Source organism: Myxine glutinosa, chromosome 2, assembly GCF_964187855.1.
Source record: "Myxine glutinosa chromosome 2, kmMyxGlut1.1, whole genome shotgun sequence".
Taxonomy (NCBI): Eukaryota; Metazoa; Chordata; class Myxini; order Myxiniformes; family Myxinidae; genus Myxine; species Myxine glutinosa.
Genome location: NC_136262.1, coordinates 238,743,569 through 238,764,442, shown reverse-complemented (window position 1 = coordinate 238,764,442; position 20,874 = coordinate 238,743,569). Strand labels below are relative to the sequence as shown.

Below are 20,874 nucleotides of genomic sequence, written 5' to 3'. Positions count from 1 at the left end.
AGCCGTCTGCGCTTGACGTCGACCAGGAGCCCATTAGCGCACAGGAAGTCCGCGCCAAGCAGTGCCATGGGCACGTCGGCGGTGACGAACGTCCATCGGAACACCTGCCCTCCAAACCGCAGAGAGAGGCAGCGTTTTCCGTACGTACGGATGGGCGTCCCGTTCGCGGCAAGCAGCGCGGGGTCACCAGTAAAGCGCGGCGTTACGCGCGCTGCTTGTGAGCAAGGAGGAAGCGGACAAGCGGTAACATATAAACGTCTTTATTGTAAGACTACACTGTAACACTGAACTCTTCCGGGCTGGTCGCCCGGTGTATATCCTGAGGCCACGCCTACCCCTCGGGTGTGGCCACCGCCCACTTGGTGCGTGGAATGATGTCACCACGCCAGTGGGCTTTTGTGTCCGCCACAATATCACCTTTATCTATCAATATTGTTGAAATGAAGATCAAATAGCTGTATGTTGAAATATGTTGAAAAAGTCAAAACTTTACATGGGGTGTACTTACTTTTTCACGTGACTGTATATATATATATACATATATATATATATATATATATATATATATATATATATATATATATATATATATATATATATATATATATATATATATATATATACACATACATACACATAGGGTGGTCCAGAAACCCTGGGCACATTTTGAAGAACGATACCTGCAACAAACCACTACGTTTATTATTGTTCTTTGGTGCAAAACAAAACATGATAACTCGTAGATGTATGTGACCGCTTCAACACGCACAGGCATCACGTGATACGCAACAGGGTGAGGTGGATCATGTGATATGGATCGGGGTGAGCTTAGCTCACTGTGCTGCACGCGTTTGTCTTTGCATTAGTTCAGTTCATTGTGAATTAGACGCCCGAATATGATGGAGGATATCGTGAGACAGAAAATTTGTGCTGTACGCTTGTATTATGTATCTGTAAATTCGGTTGAAGTTGACAGTCAACTTGTCAAAGAATGTGGCGCTGACGCAATTGACAGAAGATCCATCGGCAGAAAAAACAAGCAGTTTGTTGAAACCGGCAGCATTCTTCCAAAACAGTCACCAGGTAGGCCTCGTACGTACTGTTCAAACTGAGGAAAGCAGAGCGGTCATTCAACAACAACTCGACAGTAACACACCATTATCAACTCGTCGTTTATCAAACGTCACCAACGTAAACTGATCATCGATTTGAAGAATACTAAGAGACCTTAATGCGAAACCATACATACCCAGATTAATTCATCAACTATCTGAGGATGATTTTGACATGCGCGTCGAGGCATGTGAGACATTGCTTGGGTTAATGGATATGGACAATGATTTGCAGAACAGGATCTTGTGGTCAGATGAATCCAAGTTTACTTTATCTGGTTCTGTGAATCGTCATAACAGCGTCATATGGGCAGTAGACAACCCACGATTTAATGTTGAGCATAACGTCCATTATCAAGCTAGTGTGTCCGTCTGGGCAGGCATTTTTTCTGGAGGCATTGTTGGACCAATATTTTTTGAAGAAAATGTGAATGCTGCAAATTACCTTCTAATGTTGGAGCAGCATGTATTTCCACTCAATGATGGCCAAATGTGGTTCATGCATGGTGGTGCGCCTGCTCATTATGTTGCCAGTGTATGCCAGGCCCTTGATTTGAACATTACCAACAAATGGATTGGCCGTTGTGGTCTGGTTGAATGTTTTGTGATTGTCTGCCACGGTCTTGTGATTTAACACCCTGTGATTTCTTCCATTGGGGTTTCCTCAAACACAAAATGTATGCAAGGAATTCTACGACCCTTGGAGACTTGAAACAATTCATTCGTAATGAGACTGCTGCCTTAACGACTGGAACATGCAGAACTGTGTCAGAGTGTGTCAGAGTTTATTATTGAACATTTGAACTGATCTGTTTCATGTATATTAGAACGATTAGACTGTTTAACAAGTAATAATGTTTTGTTTTGCACCAAAGAACAATAATAAACTTAGTTGTTTGTTGCAGGTAGCATTCTTCAAAATGTGCCCAGGGTTTCTGGACCACTCTGTATTTTGGACCACTAAAAGTGGTTTCTGGACCACTAAACTCTATATTATATATATATATATATATATATATATATATATATATATATATATATATATATATACATATATGTATGTATATATATATATATATATATATATATATATATATATATATATATATATACATACATACATACATACATACATATTGTAGAGATTAGAAATAGTTATTCCCTTCATACATGTATTAGCGAGGTAAGTTAATTGTGATAAAGGGTTACGTGTTGATATATGTACATAGAGATGTCAGCTTCCGTCCCTAATGTTTGTGTCTAAAACCGCTCTCCCTTGAAACCCCTTTTAATGTTCCATCCAGTGTAATTTGTTATATATGTGTTTTTTAGAGGAATCCGCCCTTGCAACACCGAAGAGGCGCAAGCATTGGTGCAAAAACCAAGCATCAAACATTCAGAAAGAGTCGATAGGCTCAGGGGATGGATATGACAATGACTTATGGCCGAACCATCAAACGGTGTTGGGTAGACAGGGCGGGGAGACGTCACAAGGAGGGGTGTTCTGAGTGCCCATATAAGGTCTATGCGTGTACCACCGGTGGGGGCACCAGTCTGGTTGTCCATAGGTTGCATTGCAGTCCAGTGAGAGTCCAGTTCAGTACATGCAGCAAGGAGAGCTAAGCTGCTGGACCGACGTAATCTCTTTTTTTCCCCCACCTCTTGCCTGCGTGAGAATAGGAATTCCCATTGGTGCAGACTTGGTGCATTGGTGCTTGTACAATGAAACACCCTAACCAGGCTGCGGAGCCATTCACTCCATAAAAAGAGCATCACGTTGCCTGTATGGGAATAACTTTTCATAGCCATACCTGGTATTTCTGCCATGTCCATCTACTGTGGTGTGCTTAAGGTTCCCTTAAGGAACAGTTTACTTCAAGATTCTTCATGTTTCCAAAATCGCCGTCGCATATTTCAGCATCGGTGAATAACTTTATATGTAAAATGTTTGTGTTTTCCCTATTCACCTTCCCCTGTTCCGTGAATACACGTATTAATTAACTGGGTCTCGTTTGAGTATTTCAAGCCTCCACGATCGATAAACCGTGCAGGTTTATAAGTCCTATAAACTCTAAAGGACAGATTTGGCGGGACAATTAGCAATAGACACCAAACCCCTCCCCATTGAGCATGACGAACCTCTCTAAGTCACCATTTTGAGTAGGTCTGTGGGAGTACGAATACAATGTGTCACTCGATAGACCTGGGATGAACCAAATTGAGCTATGTAAAGGTGTGATTAGGCCTTCCATCTGGCTCGGTGCTTCTGGGCCGATTGGCTAGCGTGGCTGCTGTAACAAATAGCTCCATTATATATATATATATATATATATATATATATATATATATATATATATATATATATATTGTTGCGGATATGAGGACTGTATTTTTTTGATTTTGTGCTTTATTATTATTATTATTGTTATTCTGCGCCTCCTGCCTCCGGAGCTATGTAAAGGTCAAAGGGCGTCCCATAATTAGTCCATAAAGCATCCGCACGTCAGCTAATCATAGAATACCCCTGTTCGATAGCTTATATCTTATTATGTGTTTTAGGGTAAGGCTGTGTCTCCATTTAATTGAAATACTCCATTGCACTAGTGAAAGAGATAGATTCCCTTCATTCAAACTCCCAAAACCTCCATTCCCCCTTTCGTCGATTGGAAACTACCTCCACTCCAACAATTGCCGCCATTGACCACGAGGCAGGGTCGGAGAAGAAAGGCGTGTCTCCACCTCGTCATAGAGGGGAGGAGTGAGCCAGCCCCACTCGACCAACCATGAGCCAGGGGTTTGGCTAGAGAGGGCGGAGGAAAGAAACATCGAGGAGGTTCGCGAAGGTTGAGGGGTGGGGCCTATATAACCCACGGCAGGGCGTTTCCAAGAGGAGATGATGAGCTTTTACCGAAACTGTGAGAGAAGTCCAGAGTTGAGCTGCAGATCGAGCCACCGAAACTGCAAGAGAAGTCCAGAGTTGAGCTGCAAATCGAGCCACCGCAACTGCAGCCACAGCAGCGTGAGGCCTGGACGGCAGTTTGGAGCAGGGCCGCGAAGGGGCGGCGGCTGCCCAACGAGTCGATCGGGGCAGGACTAGTTGGACCTCCCTATCCCGCCAGCCATCCATCTCCCGCCAGTCCTATCATCATTCCCTGTGTAAGTGTGCTCGTAGTCTGTCTTTTGTCTTGTCCCTGGGTAGTAACAATAAGTCTGTATAAGCTAGAATTTTCACTGTGTCACCTGCGTCTCATGTGCTTGTAAATAAACGTGACTGCTGTCTTTTTGCTTATGTGTGTGAATAGTAAATAAATTTAGTAGTATTTTCAACCCTTTTTTTGCCTTCGTTTTCCTCTTTGCATTCGGTCGCTTTAGAGTTTTCCATATTGGGCAGCCGCGGTGCGATACGGCCAACGTTTGGGTGGAATCGGGTTCTAGTCGGGGAATAACTGTTCGGTCACGGCAACACCACCGCTCGGTAAAATAACATCTTTAACCGCGTCCGTAACAATTGGTGTCGAGGAGTGGGATACGAGGCCCGAAGCGCGCTTAACGCGCTCAAAATTACAAGCTGCTGGAAATTGTTTTATTTTTAAAGGAAAACCCGAATTTTGAAATCGCGCCATAGCTGGTCAAGGCGATCGGATGCCGGTGGGTGAGCTAGAGGAGGGTTTAGGAGTAACCCAGGACCTCGGGGAAATGTATTTGGAGGAGGTGGTTGAAGGGGTTCCAGGCGCGCAAAATGGCGCTCTCGCGCACGAGGTTACAGGCACACAAAATGGCGGCCTCCCGTACGTGACGGCGATAGCCGGACCCGCAGTGCCAATGGACTGGGGCGTTTTGATGATGCATTTCAGTGCCGCTCTGAGATGTGACAGTAAAGGATTTGATGCAATGATGGCTACTCAGGGGCTAGACGCAAAAAAAGCGAGGCACGAAGCAAGGTACAACCCGGTTGGATTTCGGGAGCAAATGAACGCCACGGTAAAAAGAATACAGGAAGACATTGACCGCAGGTTGGGCGAGCAGGTCCCACGGGTGCACGAGGAGGTAACGCGGGTCGAGAAGCGCCGGTTGAACGAAGTTGAGAAAAGCACGGGTACAATGACAGGGGTAGAAATCGTGACCCGGGGTTTGGAAAAGCCGGCGACCGCTGAGGTAGAGGAGGGTGTTTTATTAAAGCCAGCGGTCGTCGAGGTGAATAAAGAAAAAGCAGTGCTGGGAATTAAAATTGAAGAGATGACGGAGGTAGCCCGGGAATTGCAGGGAGAAATGGAATATGTACAAAGTCCCTGCTCAAATCATGATGATGTACTCGCTCATCCAAATGGAAGTTTGCAGGTTCGCGTGGAGAAAAGGATCCCCCAGGTGAGTCGTGCTGTGTATTGTGCGGGTAGATTTTGCAGGAGGATGTTTGGCGACAAAAGAATTGTCACGCGATTGGGATCGATATGGCATCCGGGCGTTGGTGAAGGGTCCCGTGTGAGTGGAAATGGCACGCGTGGGAGGAAAAAGTGTGCGTCGGCGAGTGGGTGTGTTATAAAGTGTGGGAGTGAAACCGAGTGCGAGCGAGAATGCACGTCGGTGTGTACGGAGAGTGACCCGGGGAGTGAGTTGGTGGTGGAGCGGGTGCGAGAATGCACGCTTGGAATGGTTGAGGGTGTGCGAGGAAGCACACCTGAGTTGGTGGTAGCGCGAGTGTGGGAGAGCCCATCTGAGCGCGTTAGTGGGTGGATGCCAGTGTGCACGCCCATGGTGAGTGTTACGGAGGAGAGGTGTGGACCGAGGTGTGCGCAAGAGTGTGCGCGAGAGGTGTGGTGTGTAACAGGGAGAGCGTTGGTGGAATGTACGGACGGCGTTGGAATGCCGGGTTTTGTGAGGGTAAAAGGGGTAGCGTATGCATGTGAGCATGCAGGTGAAGCATCGACGGTAACCGGGTTAGCGGTTAGGGCGACGGATAGCCGATGCGAGCACTCGGGGCGCGGTGTGCTTTGTTGGATGCAGGGCCCGGCGCGGATCGAAGCTGCGTCGTTTCTCTTCGAAGCGTCGTTGCCGATTCGGGCTTGGCCCCGCCCCGCACGGTCGAGTCCGGGCCTTGGCGGGCGAGGCGACCGGTATGGTTCAAGGGCGAGTGGGAGGAAGCGGAACGGTGCCCCCTCGCGGGGACGGGGTTCCGACCGGGGGGAGATTGAGCCATCGGGCCCGGGACCGCAAGGTGCCGCGCCGAGATGGTGCGTGGAATCTCGGCCCAACCAAACCACCTCCCTTGAACCGAAAGCCGGACGGATTCAACCTGCAGGCGACCAAACCACCCGCATTCATTGCTCGGCTTTGCGAAGCCGAGTTTAATGATGTCATGACGCACCGAGGCTAGGATATAGCGGACTGTGATGATGATGATAATAGTGAGAGTGATTTTGATCCAAAATTTAGAAAGGTGAATAGGATTGGCAGATGATTGGCAAATTTTTGATTTGTTGGATTTGGACGAGCAAAATTTACAGTAAGAGATGCCCCATGTGAAGGGATGGCCGATCCACCATCCCTCACAGCGGGGGGCAAAGGAGCACTAGTTTTATGGGGTTAATGGCAGTGTAAGCTTGCCGAGGGAGGGTTTGGATAATGTGTAGGGACCTAGAAGATGACATTAGGTAACGTTAAGGTTAGTTAGTGACAAGGATACCTGTAGTGGGGACGCAGGTAGTTTAGAGTGGATTATAATGACGTGGGAGCGCAATAGTTTAAAGGGGCGACTGGGAAGCGCAAGTTTCAGAGGGGAGTAGTTAGTTCAGATGATGCCGTGTGTGTTGAGGATTGGAAGTGTATGGTGAACAGGTGTGATTGCACAGGTGTGCAACTGGACAGGTGTGTGGAGCAGTGTATGAGGGAGTAGTGGTGATTGTGTGTGGTGTTGACCAAATGGTCCAGGAAGGAAGGAGGGTGCAGGTGGCACCAGGTGTGAGTGCACAGGTGTGCACCAACAGGTGTATGGAGAATGGTTGTGTGGAAGACATGGTGTGGAATAAATGGAGTATTGGAATGGATGGTCGTGGAGTGAGTATGGTGGAAACAATGGAGTGGAGTGGATGGTGCGAAGGTGTGAATGGGGGAAGAGTGGACCCCCATCACGAATACCCGGGGCGGGTAGTGTAAGTGTTAGGTAGAGGGTATAGGTAAATTGTGGTTGGATATTGGCATCTGTGGTGCGGGTGGAAGAATGATGATTGGATGGGTGCATTAGTGTTGTGGAAATGGCTGGGCGTGTAGCCTGTTAGTGTGTGTAGTTGGTTTGGGCACTCCACCACTGTGAGGATGTCGGCCAGGTGAGGCCGCAGGTGGGCTCTGGGAGCCGGTAGAGTTGTTGTGGATGGGGCCCGAGGATCCGGAGGACGGACCTGGGTAGCCCAGTGCCAGAGGGCACCGAGGGGTGACAGAGCCAGGAGGGGCCTTCCCCAGTAGATAGGTTAGGTTAAGGAGCAGGTAAGCTCGGGTGGCAACTACAGTGGTGGAGGTGTGCAGGTGGGTAGACCTGCTGGGAGAGCTACATGCCCCAGCCCAGAAATTGTGCAAGGGCACCGGGAGATGAATCGGGGGAGTGAGACCCCAAATTGAGCAGCACCACAGTTTGGTCAATGGGAATTGGTTTTTAGAACCCATAATGTAAGTTGGCCAATGGATTGACAGGGAAAGACCCCGGGTAGTGTAAAGTGTGTTAAAGTCATTTAGAGGATAGTTAGGATTGGAGTCTCCTCGCACCATCTGCATCCACTCACCTGAGGTGACAGGTACTCCACACCATGCCATGTTTAATTATTTTTGATGCAAATGTTTTGGATTGTGAGACGCATCATGACGTGGGTGTGGCATTGTGCTTTGTTGTTCCATCTCTTCCTCCTTATGAGGATTGATGACGAATTGGGTGATGGCAAATTTTGAAGTAGAGGGATTGTGGAGACGAATTTGGTATAAGGGAAATATGGGGAGGACGTGACAGTAGTGACGAATTTGTAATGTGTAGATTTTGTAAATATGGGGTAAGGGCAAGGGTAGTGTAGGTGACAGGGGGGTGACGTACGGTAGGGACGAGCTTTCTCACTTCGCCCTCCGTACGCATTTCGCCTTGCATTGCCTTATTGATGTGTACCCTTGTGACCTTACCCCTCGCTCATTTGTCTCTTTTGTCTCCCACATGACCTGTGCGCCATTGGGCGCCGAGGGGAGCGTGCGTGAGTCCTCCATTGTGCGCCCGGAACTCTCAGAACCAGCTGTCTGCATCGATGCACCACATTATGGACCACATGCCTGTGGCCGAGCACCACGTATGGACCCCATGGGTTGGGGCATGGCCCCTCTGCTGGAACCGGCCATGAGGGCCCAAAATCTTGCTGGCGGACCTTGGCCACAGGGCACCGATGCCCCACAGGTGAACCACACTAGTCGGCCCTGTGGGCCATAAATAAAATAAAATAAAAAGGACACATTGGGCACACTTTATTGCAAATAGGCCGCCAGTAAGAAAGCAAAGAAAAATGACAACTGGAAGAGATAATAATAGCCAGCAGAGGGAGCCGAAGAGCAAGAGACCACCTGCAGGGTTAGGGGTTGTTGATTTATTTTTATTATTGAACATGCATTGAACACTGATGAACTGTGGTGACTGCACCGATTGGTGCTTGAGGGTGTATTGGTGCGTTTTTAGGTGCTTTCATGGTGCATTGATGCAGAACAGACTGTCTCCCCCCCCAGAAAGAACAATTACAGGTCCTAGGTTAGTTTTGTAAATAAAAGCAGAGTCATTGTAAATAATGCTCCCCACCGTCAGTGTGTAGTTTGAAGACCATTCCGCAATTCGGTTAACTGTGGGCGTAAGTCTGTTAGGCAGGGTGCAATGGAGCAGTGGGACATTTATTTATGTTTTAAAAAACTGTCGCACTCAGGGTCAGGTTAAAAGTAGAGGGAACTACACCTACGTGTCACACTAAATAAAAGTTGTAGGCCCGGGCCGTGCCTAAGAGGAGGAGGGTGCAGTGTTGCGGATATGAGGACTGTATTTTTTTGATTGTGTGCTTTATTATTATTATTATTGTTATTCTGTGCCTCCTGCCTCCGGAGCTGTGTAAAGGTCAAAGGGCGTCCCATAATTAGTCCATAAAGCATCCGCACGTCAGCTAATCATAGAATACCCCTGTTCGATAGCTTATATCTTATTATGTGTTTTAGGGTAAGGCTGTGTCTCCCATTAATTGAAATATTCCATTGCACCAGTGAAAGAGATAGATTCCCTTCATTCCCACTCCCAAAACCTCCATTCCCCCTTTCGTCGATTGGAAACTACCTCCGCTCCAACAATTGCCGCCATTGACCACGAGGCAGGGTCGGAGAAGAAAGGCGTGTCTCCACCTCGTCATAGAGGGGAGGAGTGAGCCAGCCCCACTCGACCAACCATGAGCCAGGGGATTGGCTAGAGAGGGCGGAGGAAAGAAACATCGAGGAGGTTCGCGAAGGTTGAGGGGTGGGGCCGATATAACCCACGGCAGGGCGTTTCCAAGAGGAGATGATGAGCTTTTACCGAAACTGTGAGAGAAGTCCAGAGTTGAGCTGCAGATCGAGCCACCGAAACTGCGAGAGAATTCCAGAGTTGAGCTGCAAATCGAGCCACCGCAACTGCAGCCACAGCAGCGTGAGGCCTGGACGGCAGTTTGGAGCAGGGCCGCGAAGGGGCGGCGGCTGCCCAACGAGTCGATCCGGGCAGGACTAGTTGGACCTCCCTATCCCGCCAGCCATCCATCTCCCACCAGTCCTATCATCATTCCCCGTGTAAGTGTGCTCGTAGTCTGTCTTTTGTCTTGTCCCTGGGTAGTAACAATAAGTCTGTATAAGCTAGTATTTTCACTGTGTCACCTGCGTCTCATGTGCTTGTAAATAAACGTGACTGCTGTCTTTTTGCTTATGTGTGTGAATAGTAAATAAATTTAGTAGTATTTCCAAACCTTTCTTTGCCTTCGTTTTCCTCTTTGCATTCGGTCGCTTTAGAGTTTTCCATATTGGGCAGCCGCGGTGCGATACGGCCAACGTTTGGGTGGAATCGGGTTCTAGTCGGGGAATAACTGTTCGGTCGCGGCAACACCACCGCTCGGTAAAATAACATCTTTAACCGCGTCCGTAACAATATATATATATATATATATATATATATATATATATATATATATATATATATATATATATATATATATTGTTACAGACACGACTTTGATGTTATGGTGGGCCGAGCGGAATGGCCGCCGTGTCCGCACAAGTTACCCGATTATGCTCGAACGTTGACTAAGTCGCGCTATGCTAAATCAATGATGGAAAAGGACACAACGGCTGGGATTAAAATGACACGACACCAAGGGTTCAGTTCTCAAGACCTCCGGAGGAGGTTATATTAGGGCGGAAGGTCAGATTACAGGAATGAGAGGGACAGCATAGAAAGACAGGCACTTAGACACACTCTTAGCCCCGACAGACGACAGATAAACGGGACAAAAACTGACTCACACGGGGATTGATGGCAAGGAAAGGCGGGTAGTCGATGGCTCAAGGTGCACTCTTGGCTCAGGGCAGAATCGACCCGGTCCGGTCCAGAGATGCAGGGAGGTCACAGCGCTCGGAGGTCACGACTGGTTCTTTCCTCTTCAAGCTCGTGGCGCATCTCTCGTCACGTCCGGCAAGTCGCCGCGTATATCCGGCGGGGAGTGACACGCCCTCGGCTCGTTAGCTCCGCCCCAGATGGAATCGGCCCGTTGCTTCTCATTGGGTGCGTGCGGGGGGGGTTACCGGCTCCGCCCTTGACGAGGGGCTGACAGGGAGCCCCTTCGTGGTAACCCCGTCGGAGCGCACATGGGTAATGGCGGCTAACCGAGCCGGAGTGAGGACGCACACTCCCCGCGCGCGCCGTTGTTGTAGTTGTTGTAGTTGCTGTTGTAGTTGTTGTTGTAGTTGTTGTTGTTTCATGGGGAAGATGGGAGGAGGTAAGGGAAGGTCCTAAACTCACTATTGGTGCCATACAATCACATTCTGGTGCAACGAAGATTCAGAATTAATGGAAACGAGTCCTTAACTGACATAGACTAAGAATAACTAGCAAGATGTCCGAAAGTTGTCTACGTGAGATGCGGTGGACCTGGGCACGACATTTAATGGGGGAAAAAGGGGAAGGTCGGTTCTACAGAGTGTTATTTACAGGCAATGGGACTAGGGAATGGGGGATTGGGGATAGTTGGGGAGTATTGGGGAAATAGGGGAGTATTTACAAGCGGATATTGAGGCCAAGTCCCATATCCGCAACATTGCACCCTTCTCTACCCTCGGGGCGTCCCGACCCGATAAATGTTTACCTATTTTAGTGTGGCACTCAGATGTAGTTCCCTCTACTATTAACTCTACCCTGAGTGCGACAGTTTTACAGATATTCACAAATGAGTAAATATGTCCCCCTGCGACGTTGCACCCTTCTCCTCACAGAAACACACCCACAGGATAACCGAATTGCGGAAAGAATTCGCAAACTAAACATACAGCCGGTAGGGAGCATTATTTACAAGACTACGCTGCTATTTACACTACGATCCAGGACCTGTTTTTGGAGGAACACATGCAGATGTTATGCATAGAGAGAGCACGCATGCCAGCATCGATACACCAACCCACGAGTGCTCTGTGGCCTACGGCCTTTAATAATGTGCAGAGCACCCCTTCCCAGCACCAAAAGCACCACCCCATCACACAGTCAGCACCATCCGGTGCAGTCACCATTGTTCAATGAATAAAAATAAATTCAACAACCCCTAACCCTGCAGGTGTCTCTTGCTCTTCGTGTGGTGCACGTGGCCTTCTGGCTTCTTTAGAAATAAAGAAAGGCGCCAACCGCATCCATTTCTGAATTGTGGCCGTCAGGGTGCCAACTAAAAGTGGTTCACCTGTATGGCATAGGTGCCACGTTGACCCAGAGGTCCATCCACGGGTGGTGCTTGACCGCAAAAAACTGCGGTCCATTGTGGGCGGCCACAAAAATTGCGGTCCATATGGTGTATCGATCCAGGCAGCAAGCAGCGGAAGTACAGGCCCACAACTGGGGAGCCAGCACCTCTCTCTCCTCTCTCTCTGCCCCAAAGCCAGATCCTCGGAGGTGGGAGACAAAAGAAGACAAGTGAGTAAGGTGGTAAGGGCGCAAAAGTGCATGCAATACAAGGTAATGCACACTGGGGGCACATGGGAACCAGGTGAGACAGGTACGTTCCTACCGTACGCCCCCCCCCCCACCAGGTAACCTACATTGCCCCTCCCTTACCCCTTACTGTATCCACAAAACACAACACTACCCATAAACATCTACTTTACACATCAACAACGTCCCTACTGTCTTCCCCGTTCCTCCCATAAACCAAATTCGTCTTCTCTCCCTCCTAACCAATCAAATTTGCCATTTCCAACTCTCATCAAAATCTGCCATCTCCAACTCAACATCAAAATCTGCCATCACCAATTCATCATCAGTCCCTCCTAAGGAGGGAGAGATGGAATCACCCCAATGTCTCATCCACGTCGTGATGCGTCTCACAAATCCAAACAGCAATTCTCATTTCCTGCAACACAAAACAAAGAAAACACAGGTGTGGAGTCATCATCATCACCTCAGGCAAGTGGCTGCGTATGGTGCGACAGGTTCATCAATCCTAACTATTTCCTAAATGACTTTAACAACTTTACATTACCCGGGGTTTTTCTCCTGCCAAACCATTGGCCCACTTACACTATGGGTTCTAAAAACCAATTCCCATTGACCAACTGTGGTGCTTCTCAAGTTGGGTCTCACTCCCCCGATTCATCTCCCGGTGCCCTCGCACAATTTCTGGGCTGTGGCGTGTACCTCTCCCAGCGGGTCTACCCACCTGCACACCTCCACCACTGCAGTTGCCTCCGAGCTTACCTGCTCCTTACCCTAACCTAACTACCTGGGGAAGGCCCTCTGGCGCTCTCCCCACTCGGTGCCCTCTCTGGCACTGGGCTGCCCGATCCACACCCGGGATCCTCAGGCACCCACTCACAACTACCGGCTCCCAGAGCCCACCTGCGGCCTCACCTGGCCGACATCCTCACAGTGGTGGAGTGCCCAACCAACTACACACACTAACAGGCTACACGACCAGCCAATTTCACCACACCAATGCACCCATCCATAATACCATTCTGCAACCGCACCACAGATGCCAATATCCAACCACAATTTACCTATACCTTCTAACTATTCTTTAAACTACCCTCCCCGGGTACTCGTGAAAAGGGGTCCACTCTTCCCCCATCCACACCTTCGCACCATGCACACCACTCCGTACCACTTACTCCAACTCTCTCCACACCACTCATTCTCTGCTCCATATATTCCACACACCTGTGCTTGCACACCTGTGCTCTCATACTTGGTGCTGCCTGCACCCTTCTCTCCCCCAAGCGCATTCGCGCTGATCCACAACACTCACTACTCATACACTGCTCCACACACCTGTCCAGTTCTCACACAGCATCATCTCATCTAACTACTCCCCTCTGAAACTTGCGCTTCCCAGTCGTCCCTTTAAACTATTGCGCTCCCTCGTCATTATCATCCACTCTAATCTACCTGCGTCCCCTCTACAGGTATCCTTGTCACTAACTAACCTTAACGTTACCTAATATCATCTTCGCTAGATCCCTACACACAATATCCTAACCCACCCGGGATAGTTTTCACTGCCATACACCCCATAATCTATAGCGCATTTGCCCCCATTTTGTGAGGGATGACAGAGTTGCCATCCCACCACATCGGGCATCTCCCACTACCAATTTTGCACATCAAATTTCAACAAATCAAAAATTTGCCAATCACTACCCATCATCTGCCAATCATTACTGCCAATCCTTTGCCAATCATCAAATTTTGTTTTTCTAATTTCGGGGCCAAAACACTATCCTCGTCATTACAGTCTACTTACTAATGCCTCTCGGTGCGCCAATTCACTTCTAAAGCTCGGCTTCGTACAGCCAAGCCATGAATGCGGGTTGTTTGGTGCCAGCGGCTGGATACGTCCCGCATTCGGTGCAGGGAAGGAGGATTACCCGGGCCGAGGTCCCACGCACCATCTCGGCACGGAGCCATCCCATGGCCCGATCTCGACCTGCCGGAATGCCTCAACAAAAAGTGGTCGCCATGACGACCCTTCCTATCGGGCTGCCCGCTCCGCCTAGTGGAGCACGGACGCGGCCGTTCAAAGCGAGGCCCAGCGTGGATCGCGTACGGTGGTCCTTTCGAACCCGCCGTGGCTCGGATCCCCGCTGGTTCTCGCAGCACGCGAAGCCCGGCACGCACCGAGGGCCCGATTCGGCTATAAGTCGCTCTAACCGCTAACCCGGTTACCGTCGATGCCTCACCTGCATGCTTACACGCATACGCTACCCCTTTCTTGCTCATACATCCAGCCGTTTCCCTGCTCTTGGTCATTGCACCTTCTCTTACACACCCAGGTACACTAATTCCACTCACAGACTTGGTCACACACCTGACCACCGAACACCTTGGCACACATTTGTCGCTCGCACACCTCACCAACACACCTCTTCGCGCCCCCTCCTCGATCACCTCCTCTGTGACAATCACAGGTGTGCTCTCACTCGCACACCCAACCACGTGCCTCACTACCAATTCCAGCGTGCATTCCCACACACGCTCTACCATTCCAGGTGTGCTTCCTTTCTCACCTGTCACAACCAACTCACGCTCCGTGTCACTCTTACTACTCTCACCTCCACTCTTGACAGCGCACTCACCCTTACTCTCGACAGCGCACTCTTTCCTCATGCACCCGTCCGTTACACACCTTTCTCGCGCACACTCTCCCATTACACCCTCTGTAACACACACCACAGGTGTACACTCTTCCTTACTTTTGACAGCGCACTCTTTCCCCATGCACCCCAGAGTCGGACTTTCTCGCACACCTCCTTTTTCGCACTCCAGACCTGTCGCACACTTCACCAACGGCCTCTCACGAACACCTGGGTGCATCTCGACCCCCAAGCTCATTAAATCACCTGGCGCATCATACGCACGACCATATTGGTCACCACTTACACCGGGTCCTCTTTTTCTTCGCTTCTCCTCCATCACCTGCGAATCCCTCATCCGGTTAATGAGCACATCATCACGATCCGAACACAGACTTTGGACCAATGCTTTTACTTCCTCTTTTATCTCTTTCTTATCCCCTCTCCGTCGCTTCTTAATTTCGCTCACCCCTTCTTCCACTTCTTCTAATTTCTGCTTCACCTCCTTCATCTCCTCGTGCGCCCCCTTAAGTTCTTCCTCTAACTCCACCTTATTTTTTTCTATGTGCTCCCGCACCTCCCGCTCTTTAACCTCCATCACCTCTACCACCTTGTTCATTTTCCTCATTAGGTCCTCATGTACCGTCTGACACTCTTTTTTAATTACCCCTACGTCCTTTTTCATCTCCTTCTGTGTCGATTTAAAACCCTCTATTACCGCTGTGTTCTTCTTTACCTGGTCCCCCAACTCCTTTTGTCCCACTGTCAGTTGTTCTACTCCCAGCGTCAACTCCTCTCTACCACCTTGCAATTTTACAGTCCCCTTTCTCACCTCCTTCTCCATGCGCTCCTCACAGTGCCTCACCTCCTCGCGCACTCCTCCGACCTCCTCACTCACACCTCTTCTGATCTCCTCTCCCATCACTTGCATCTCCTGCCCAGATGCCACCCTCATCTGCTCCATTTCCTCCCTGTGAGCATCCAATTTAGTTTCTACCCCCATTCTGACCCCCTCTATCTGCTGCCCCATTTTTTTAACTTCCCTTTCCGCTTGGTCCCTCATGTCCCTCAATTTGCCTTCCATACTGTTTTCTAACCCATCTAACCCCTTTTTCATCCCTTCCATTTGATTCTCTTGAGCGGCCATTCTGTTTTCTACCCCCGTTAACCCCTCCTGTATTTCCCCTAATCTATTGTCTAATCCCTCTATTCTACTCCCTAACCCTCCGATCTGGGCCCCCATGTCCTCCCTCAATTTCTCGCTATTGGACCCCATCCTTTGTTCTTACTGTTGGCTATTGGCCCCCATGTCCTCCCTCAATTTCTCGCTATTGGACCCCATTACCCCCATTTGCTCACTCTGAGCCTCTATACTGTTTTTCAAACCTCCAATTTGGTCTCCCATTTGTCCCATAAGGGCCCTCATTTGCAGGAAAAAAAAGGTTCGAATCCACCAGCGGCGCTGCTACGGTCGCGGGCGTGGTCGCCGTAGCCATGTGCGAGGCGCCATTTTGCGCGCCCGTTACCTCGTGTGCGAGGACGCCATTTTGCGAACCTGCCGCCCTCACTGCTTCGCTCTCCTCATGTCCCTCAATTTGGTCCTGGATCGACCCTGCCTCACTCTCCTCTACCGGAACCCAGCCGTCTTGATCTCCCATAGCGCGACTTTCAAAATTCGGGTTTTTTGTAAAACAAAATCAAATTTCGGTGACTTATAATTTTGAGCGCGTTAAGCGCGCTTCGGGTCCGTATCTCACTCCCGACACCAATTGTTACGGACGCGGTTTAGATGTTATTTACCGAGCGGTGGTATTGCCGCGACCGAACAGTTATTCCCCGACTAGACCCCGATTCCACCCAGACGTTGACCAAATCGCGCTATGCCAAATCAATGATGGAAAGGACGCGACGACTGGGAAAGAGGAAACGACGCAAGGGGTACAGTTCTCAAGACCTCCGGAGGAGGGTATAATTACAGTGGTGGAGAAAAGGGGGTAGATTACACGGCAGAGTGAGGTAAAAGACACAGAAGAGATGGGCACTTAAATACAATCTTATCTATTCCCGGACAGACCACAGACAAACGGAACAAGGCTGACTTACACAGGGATTGATGGCAGGGAGGGACAGGTAGTTCGATGGCACAAGGTGCACCTTGGCTCGGGGTCAGGATAAAGCACGGTCCAGTCCAGAAGATGCGGGGAGGCCTCACAGCGCTCGGAGGGTACGTCTTGCTTGCTCCAAGCTCAGCGCGCATCTGACGTCACCTCCCTCTCCCTGCGCATGCTCAGCGGGGAGTGACACGCCCTCGGCTGGTTGGCTCCGCCCCACTGGGGCCGGTCCGCCGCTTCCATTGGGTGCGGGGGTTACCGGGCTCCGCCCTTGACGAGGAGCTGACAGGGAGCCCCTTTTTGGTAACCCCGTCGAGCACATGTTCGATGGCGGCTCGTTGGGGAGGCCTGGTGCCCTCCCAACACCCCCTACCAACCAAGCCGGAGTGAGGACGCGCACTCCCCGCGCCCGCCGCTGCCGTTGCTGTTGTTGTTGTTGTTGTTGCTGAACCGTGAGGAAGAGCTGCGGGGAGGTATTGGGAGGTCCTAAACTTCCTAACGGTGCCATACAATCACATTCTGGTGCAACGAAGGGTCAGAATTAATGGAAACGAGTCCTTAACTGACATAGACTAAGAATAACTAGCAAGATGTCCTATAGTTGTCTTACATGAGATGCGGTGAACCTGGGCACGACATTTAATGGGGGAAATAGGGGGAGGTCGGGTCTACAGAGTGTTGTTTACAGAAAATGGGACTAGGGAATGGGGGATTGGGGATAGTTGGGAAGTATTGAGGAAATATGGGAATATTTACAAGCGGATATGGATGGATGCAAATCCCATATCCGCAACAATATATATACATACATATATATATATATATATATGTATATATATATATATATATATATATATATATATATATATATTTGTTAAGTAAGTGGCTCTGGAGTTAAATGGGAATAAATTAGAATAGTTATTTCATTGTACGTGTTTAGCATAAGCACACGTAATTAATGTACTAAGAAGACAGTGTCAAATGAAGTGTTTAGGAAAGCTCTCGTCCTCCCTTACCCCAATGTTTGTGTCCAGGATCCCATTTTCCCACATCTGTGTTTCTGTCTGTATATGTCATTTACATTAACAGCACTAAGGGTCCACATGGTCCAGAGGGGAGAACAGTGCACGGTACCATGTGGAGAAAATGATGTGGGTAGTGTGAAAGCTTTCTCTGCTTCCAGCTTCTCCATGCTCCCTTGGTTCACTTTAGTTCTGGTTCTGGTTCCTTGGACATTCCCTGGCCCCTGGTTCACGCCCCGAGAGTCGCCCCGAGAAGGACGACCCCAACACCTCTCCCTCTACCTCCCTGGTAATTCACTGACTGATGGATTGTCAAGTGGTAAACAGAAAGTATTAAATAAAGTGGAAATTTGCTAAGTGGAGGAAATCAAAACTTTGGACTAAAAGTTCCATGTGCATCAATTACTAGAATTACAATGAGAAACCAGAGTACAATGAAAATCAAACATAACTGTGCTTAAAATGAAAACATTATGAAGTATTTACCATGGTTTGATAACAAAGCAAGAAAGAATTCGTGACTGTGACATGTTTCAGAACAAGGAGAGCTCTCTCAACAATTCAAGGAAGTAAAATAGCAAACAAACATTTCACTTGGATGGATGTGGGGTCCACAGTGTGGTTTCCAAGCTTGGTCCCACTATCTGTGTAGTTGAGGAACTGTTCATTCACCACAGTCTCAGAGACAACACCATCAAAGTATAAAACTGTGTTCACGTTTATGGAGCCAGCCCTGCAATGGGGTGGGAATGCAATGGAGATCGGGATAGAATGAGTTTCTTAAACGTTGAGATGGAAAGCAAGCAATGGAGGATTTGGGGGCGGGGCAGGGAGGGCAATGGCCCCTCCAACATGTTTTTCAGTAGTTTACAATTTAGATTTAAAAACATGCCATATTTAAACGTGAGTAACAAAGCGAAACGGAACACAAGTGTGTAGGTTTCTTCCCCCAGCCACGGCAGATATCGTGCGTGGTATTTGCATCGAGTGATGTGATTGGCTGCATCTTTTTTCAAAAGAGATTAACAACTTTGGGTCAAAGAGAGAATGTAGAAGAGGTAACAAATGCACATGAAACACCCGCAACTGTAACTCGACCTAAAAAAAACAGTTTTACAATTGCGTTTTGGATGTTGTAACTGCAGAGTTAGAGAGACGATTCTCAAAATAAGCAATGGGTATTGCTGAAGCATGTGACTGAGTGTTAATAAGTCACAAAAATGGCATTCATCCACATCCACTCTTGTGACTGAGTGTTAATAAGTCACAAAAATGGCATTCATCCACATCCACTCTTGTGACTGAGTGTTAATAAGTCACAAAAATGGCATTCATCCACATCCACACTTGTGACTGAGTGTTAATATGTCACAAAAATGGCATTCATCCACATCCACACTTGTGACTGAGTGTTAATATGTCACAAAAATGGCATTCATCCACATCCACTCTTGTGACTGAGTGTTAAGATGTCACAAAAATGGCATTCATCCACATCCACTCTTGTGACTGAGTGTTAATATGTCACATAAATGGCATTCATCCGAATCCACTCTTGTGACTCAGTGTTAATATGTCACAAAAATGGCATTCATCCACATCCACACTTGTGACTGAGTGTTAATAAGTCACAAAAATGGCATTCATCGACATCCACTTTTGTGACTGCGTGTTAATAAGTCACAAAAATGGCATTCATCCACATCCACTCTTGTGACTGAGTGTTAATAAGTCACAAAAATGGCATTCATCCACATCCACACTTGTGACTGAGTGTTATTAAGTCACAAAAATGGCATTCATCGACATCCACTTTTGTGACTGAGTGTTAATAAGTCACAAAAATGGCATTCATCGACATCCACACTTGTGACTGAGTGTTAATAAGTCACAAAAATGGCATTCATCCACATCCACACTTGTGACTGAGTGTTAATAAGTCACAAAAATGGCGTTCATCGACATCCACTTTTGTGACTGAGTGTTAATAAGTCATAAAAATGGCGTTCATCGACATCCACTTTTGTGACTGAGTGTTAATAAGTCATAAAAATGGCATTCATCGACATCCACACTTGTGACTGAGTGTTAATAAGTCACAAAAATGGCATTCATCCACATCCACACTTGTGACTGAGTGTTAATAAGTCATAAAAATGGCATTCATCCACATCCACACTTGTGACTGAGTGTTAATAAGTCACAAAAATGGCATTCATCCACATCCACACTTGTGACTGAGTGTGCATAAGTCACAAAAATGGCGTCCATCGACATCCACTTTTGTGACTTAGTGTTAAGATTTCACCCAAAATGAATCCTCAGATTGTAGCTGCAGAAACGGACCTTTTTACCTGCATGGAATCTGTTGTTACCTTTCTGAGACTTCAAAAAGAATAGTCTCCGATAAATCTACCCAAACTAGTACACACTCATTCAGTTTAGCTCTCACATTGCCAATCGTTGCGGCCACTTCGGAGCGAAGCTTTTCTGCAATGAGACGGATTAGAAACTGTTTGTGCTCAATCATGGGGGATGAGAGATGTTCTTCACTGACTCTTGTTCACATAGAAGGCAATTTAACTGTGAAGTGGATTCCAGAGTACATTGTGAACGTTAACGCTAACCGAAGGGAAAGATGATTGCACATACATGAGTCATTAAGGTAAGAACAGTATTTATGTCACTCGGATATAAATTCCGTTGGTCCGTTGGACCAAATTTTCATTGGATTTCACCTCCTTGTAGCATACCTGCCTGACAGACATGGGGAATGGGGGGGGG

General features: G+C 48.2%; 1 protein-coding gene across 1 annotated transcript in view; it reads right to left on the bottom strand.

Annotated features, from left to right (window-relative positions):
- Positions 1 to 20,874, bottom strand: part of LOC144890727 (uncharacterized) — a 150,407-nt gene that overhangs the window by 47,861 nt on the left and 81,672 nt on the right. Inside the window, exon 4 of the mRNA XM_078772373.1 lies at positions 18,678 to 18,823. Coding sequence (XP_078628499.1) covers positions 18,678 to 18,823 — 146 coding nt within the window. The remainder of the gene's footprint in view (positions 1 to 18,677; positions 18,824 to 20,874) is intronic.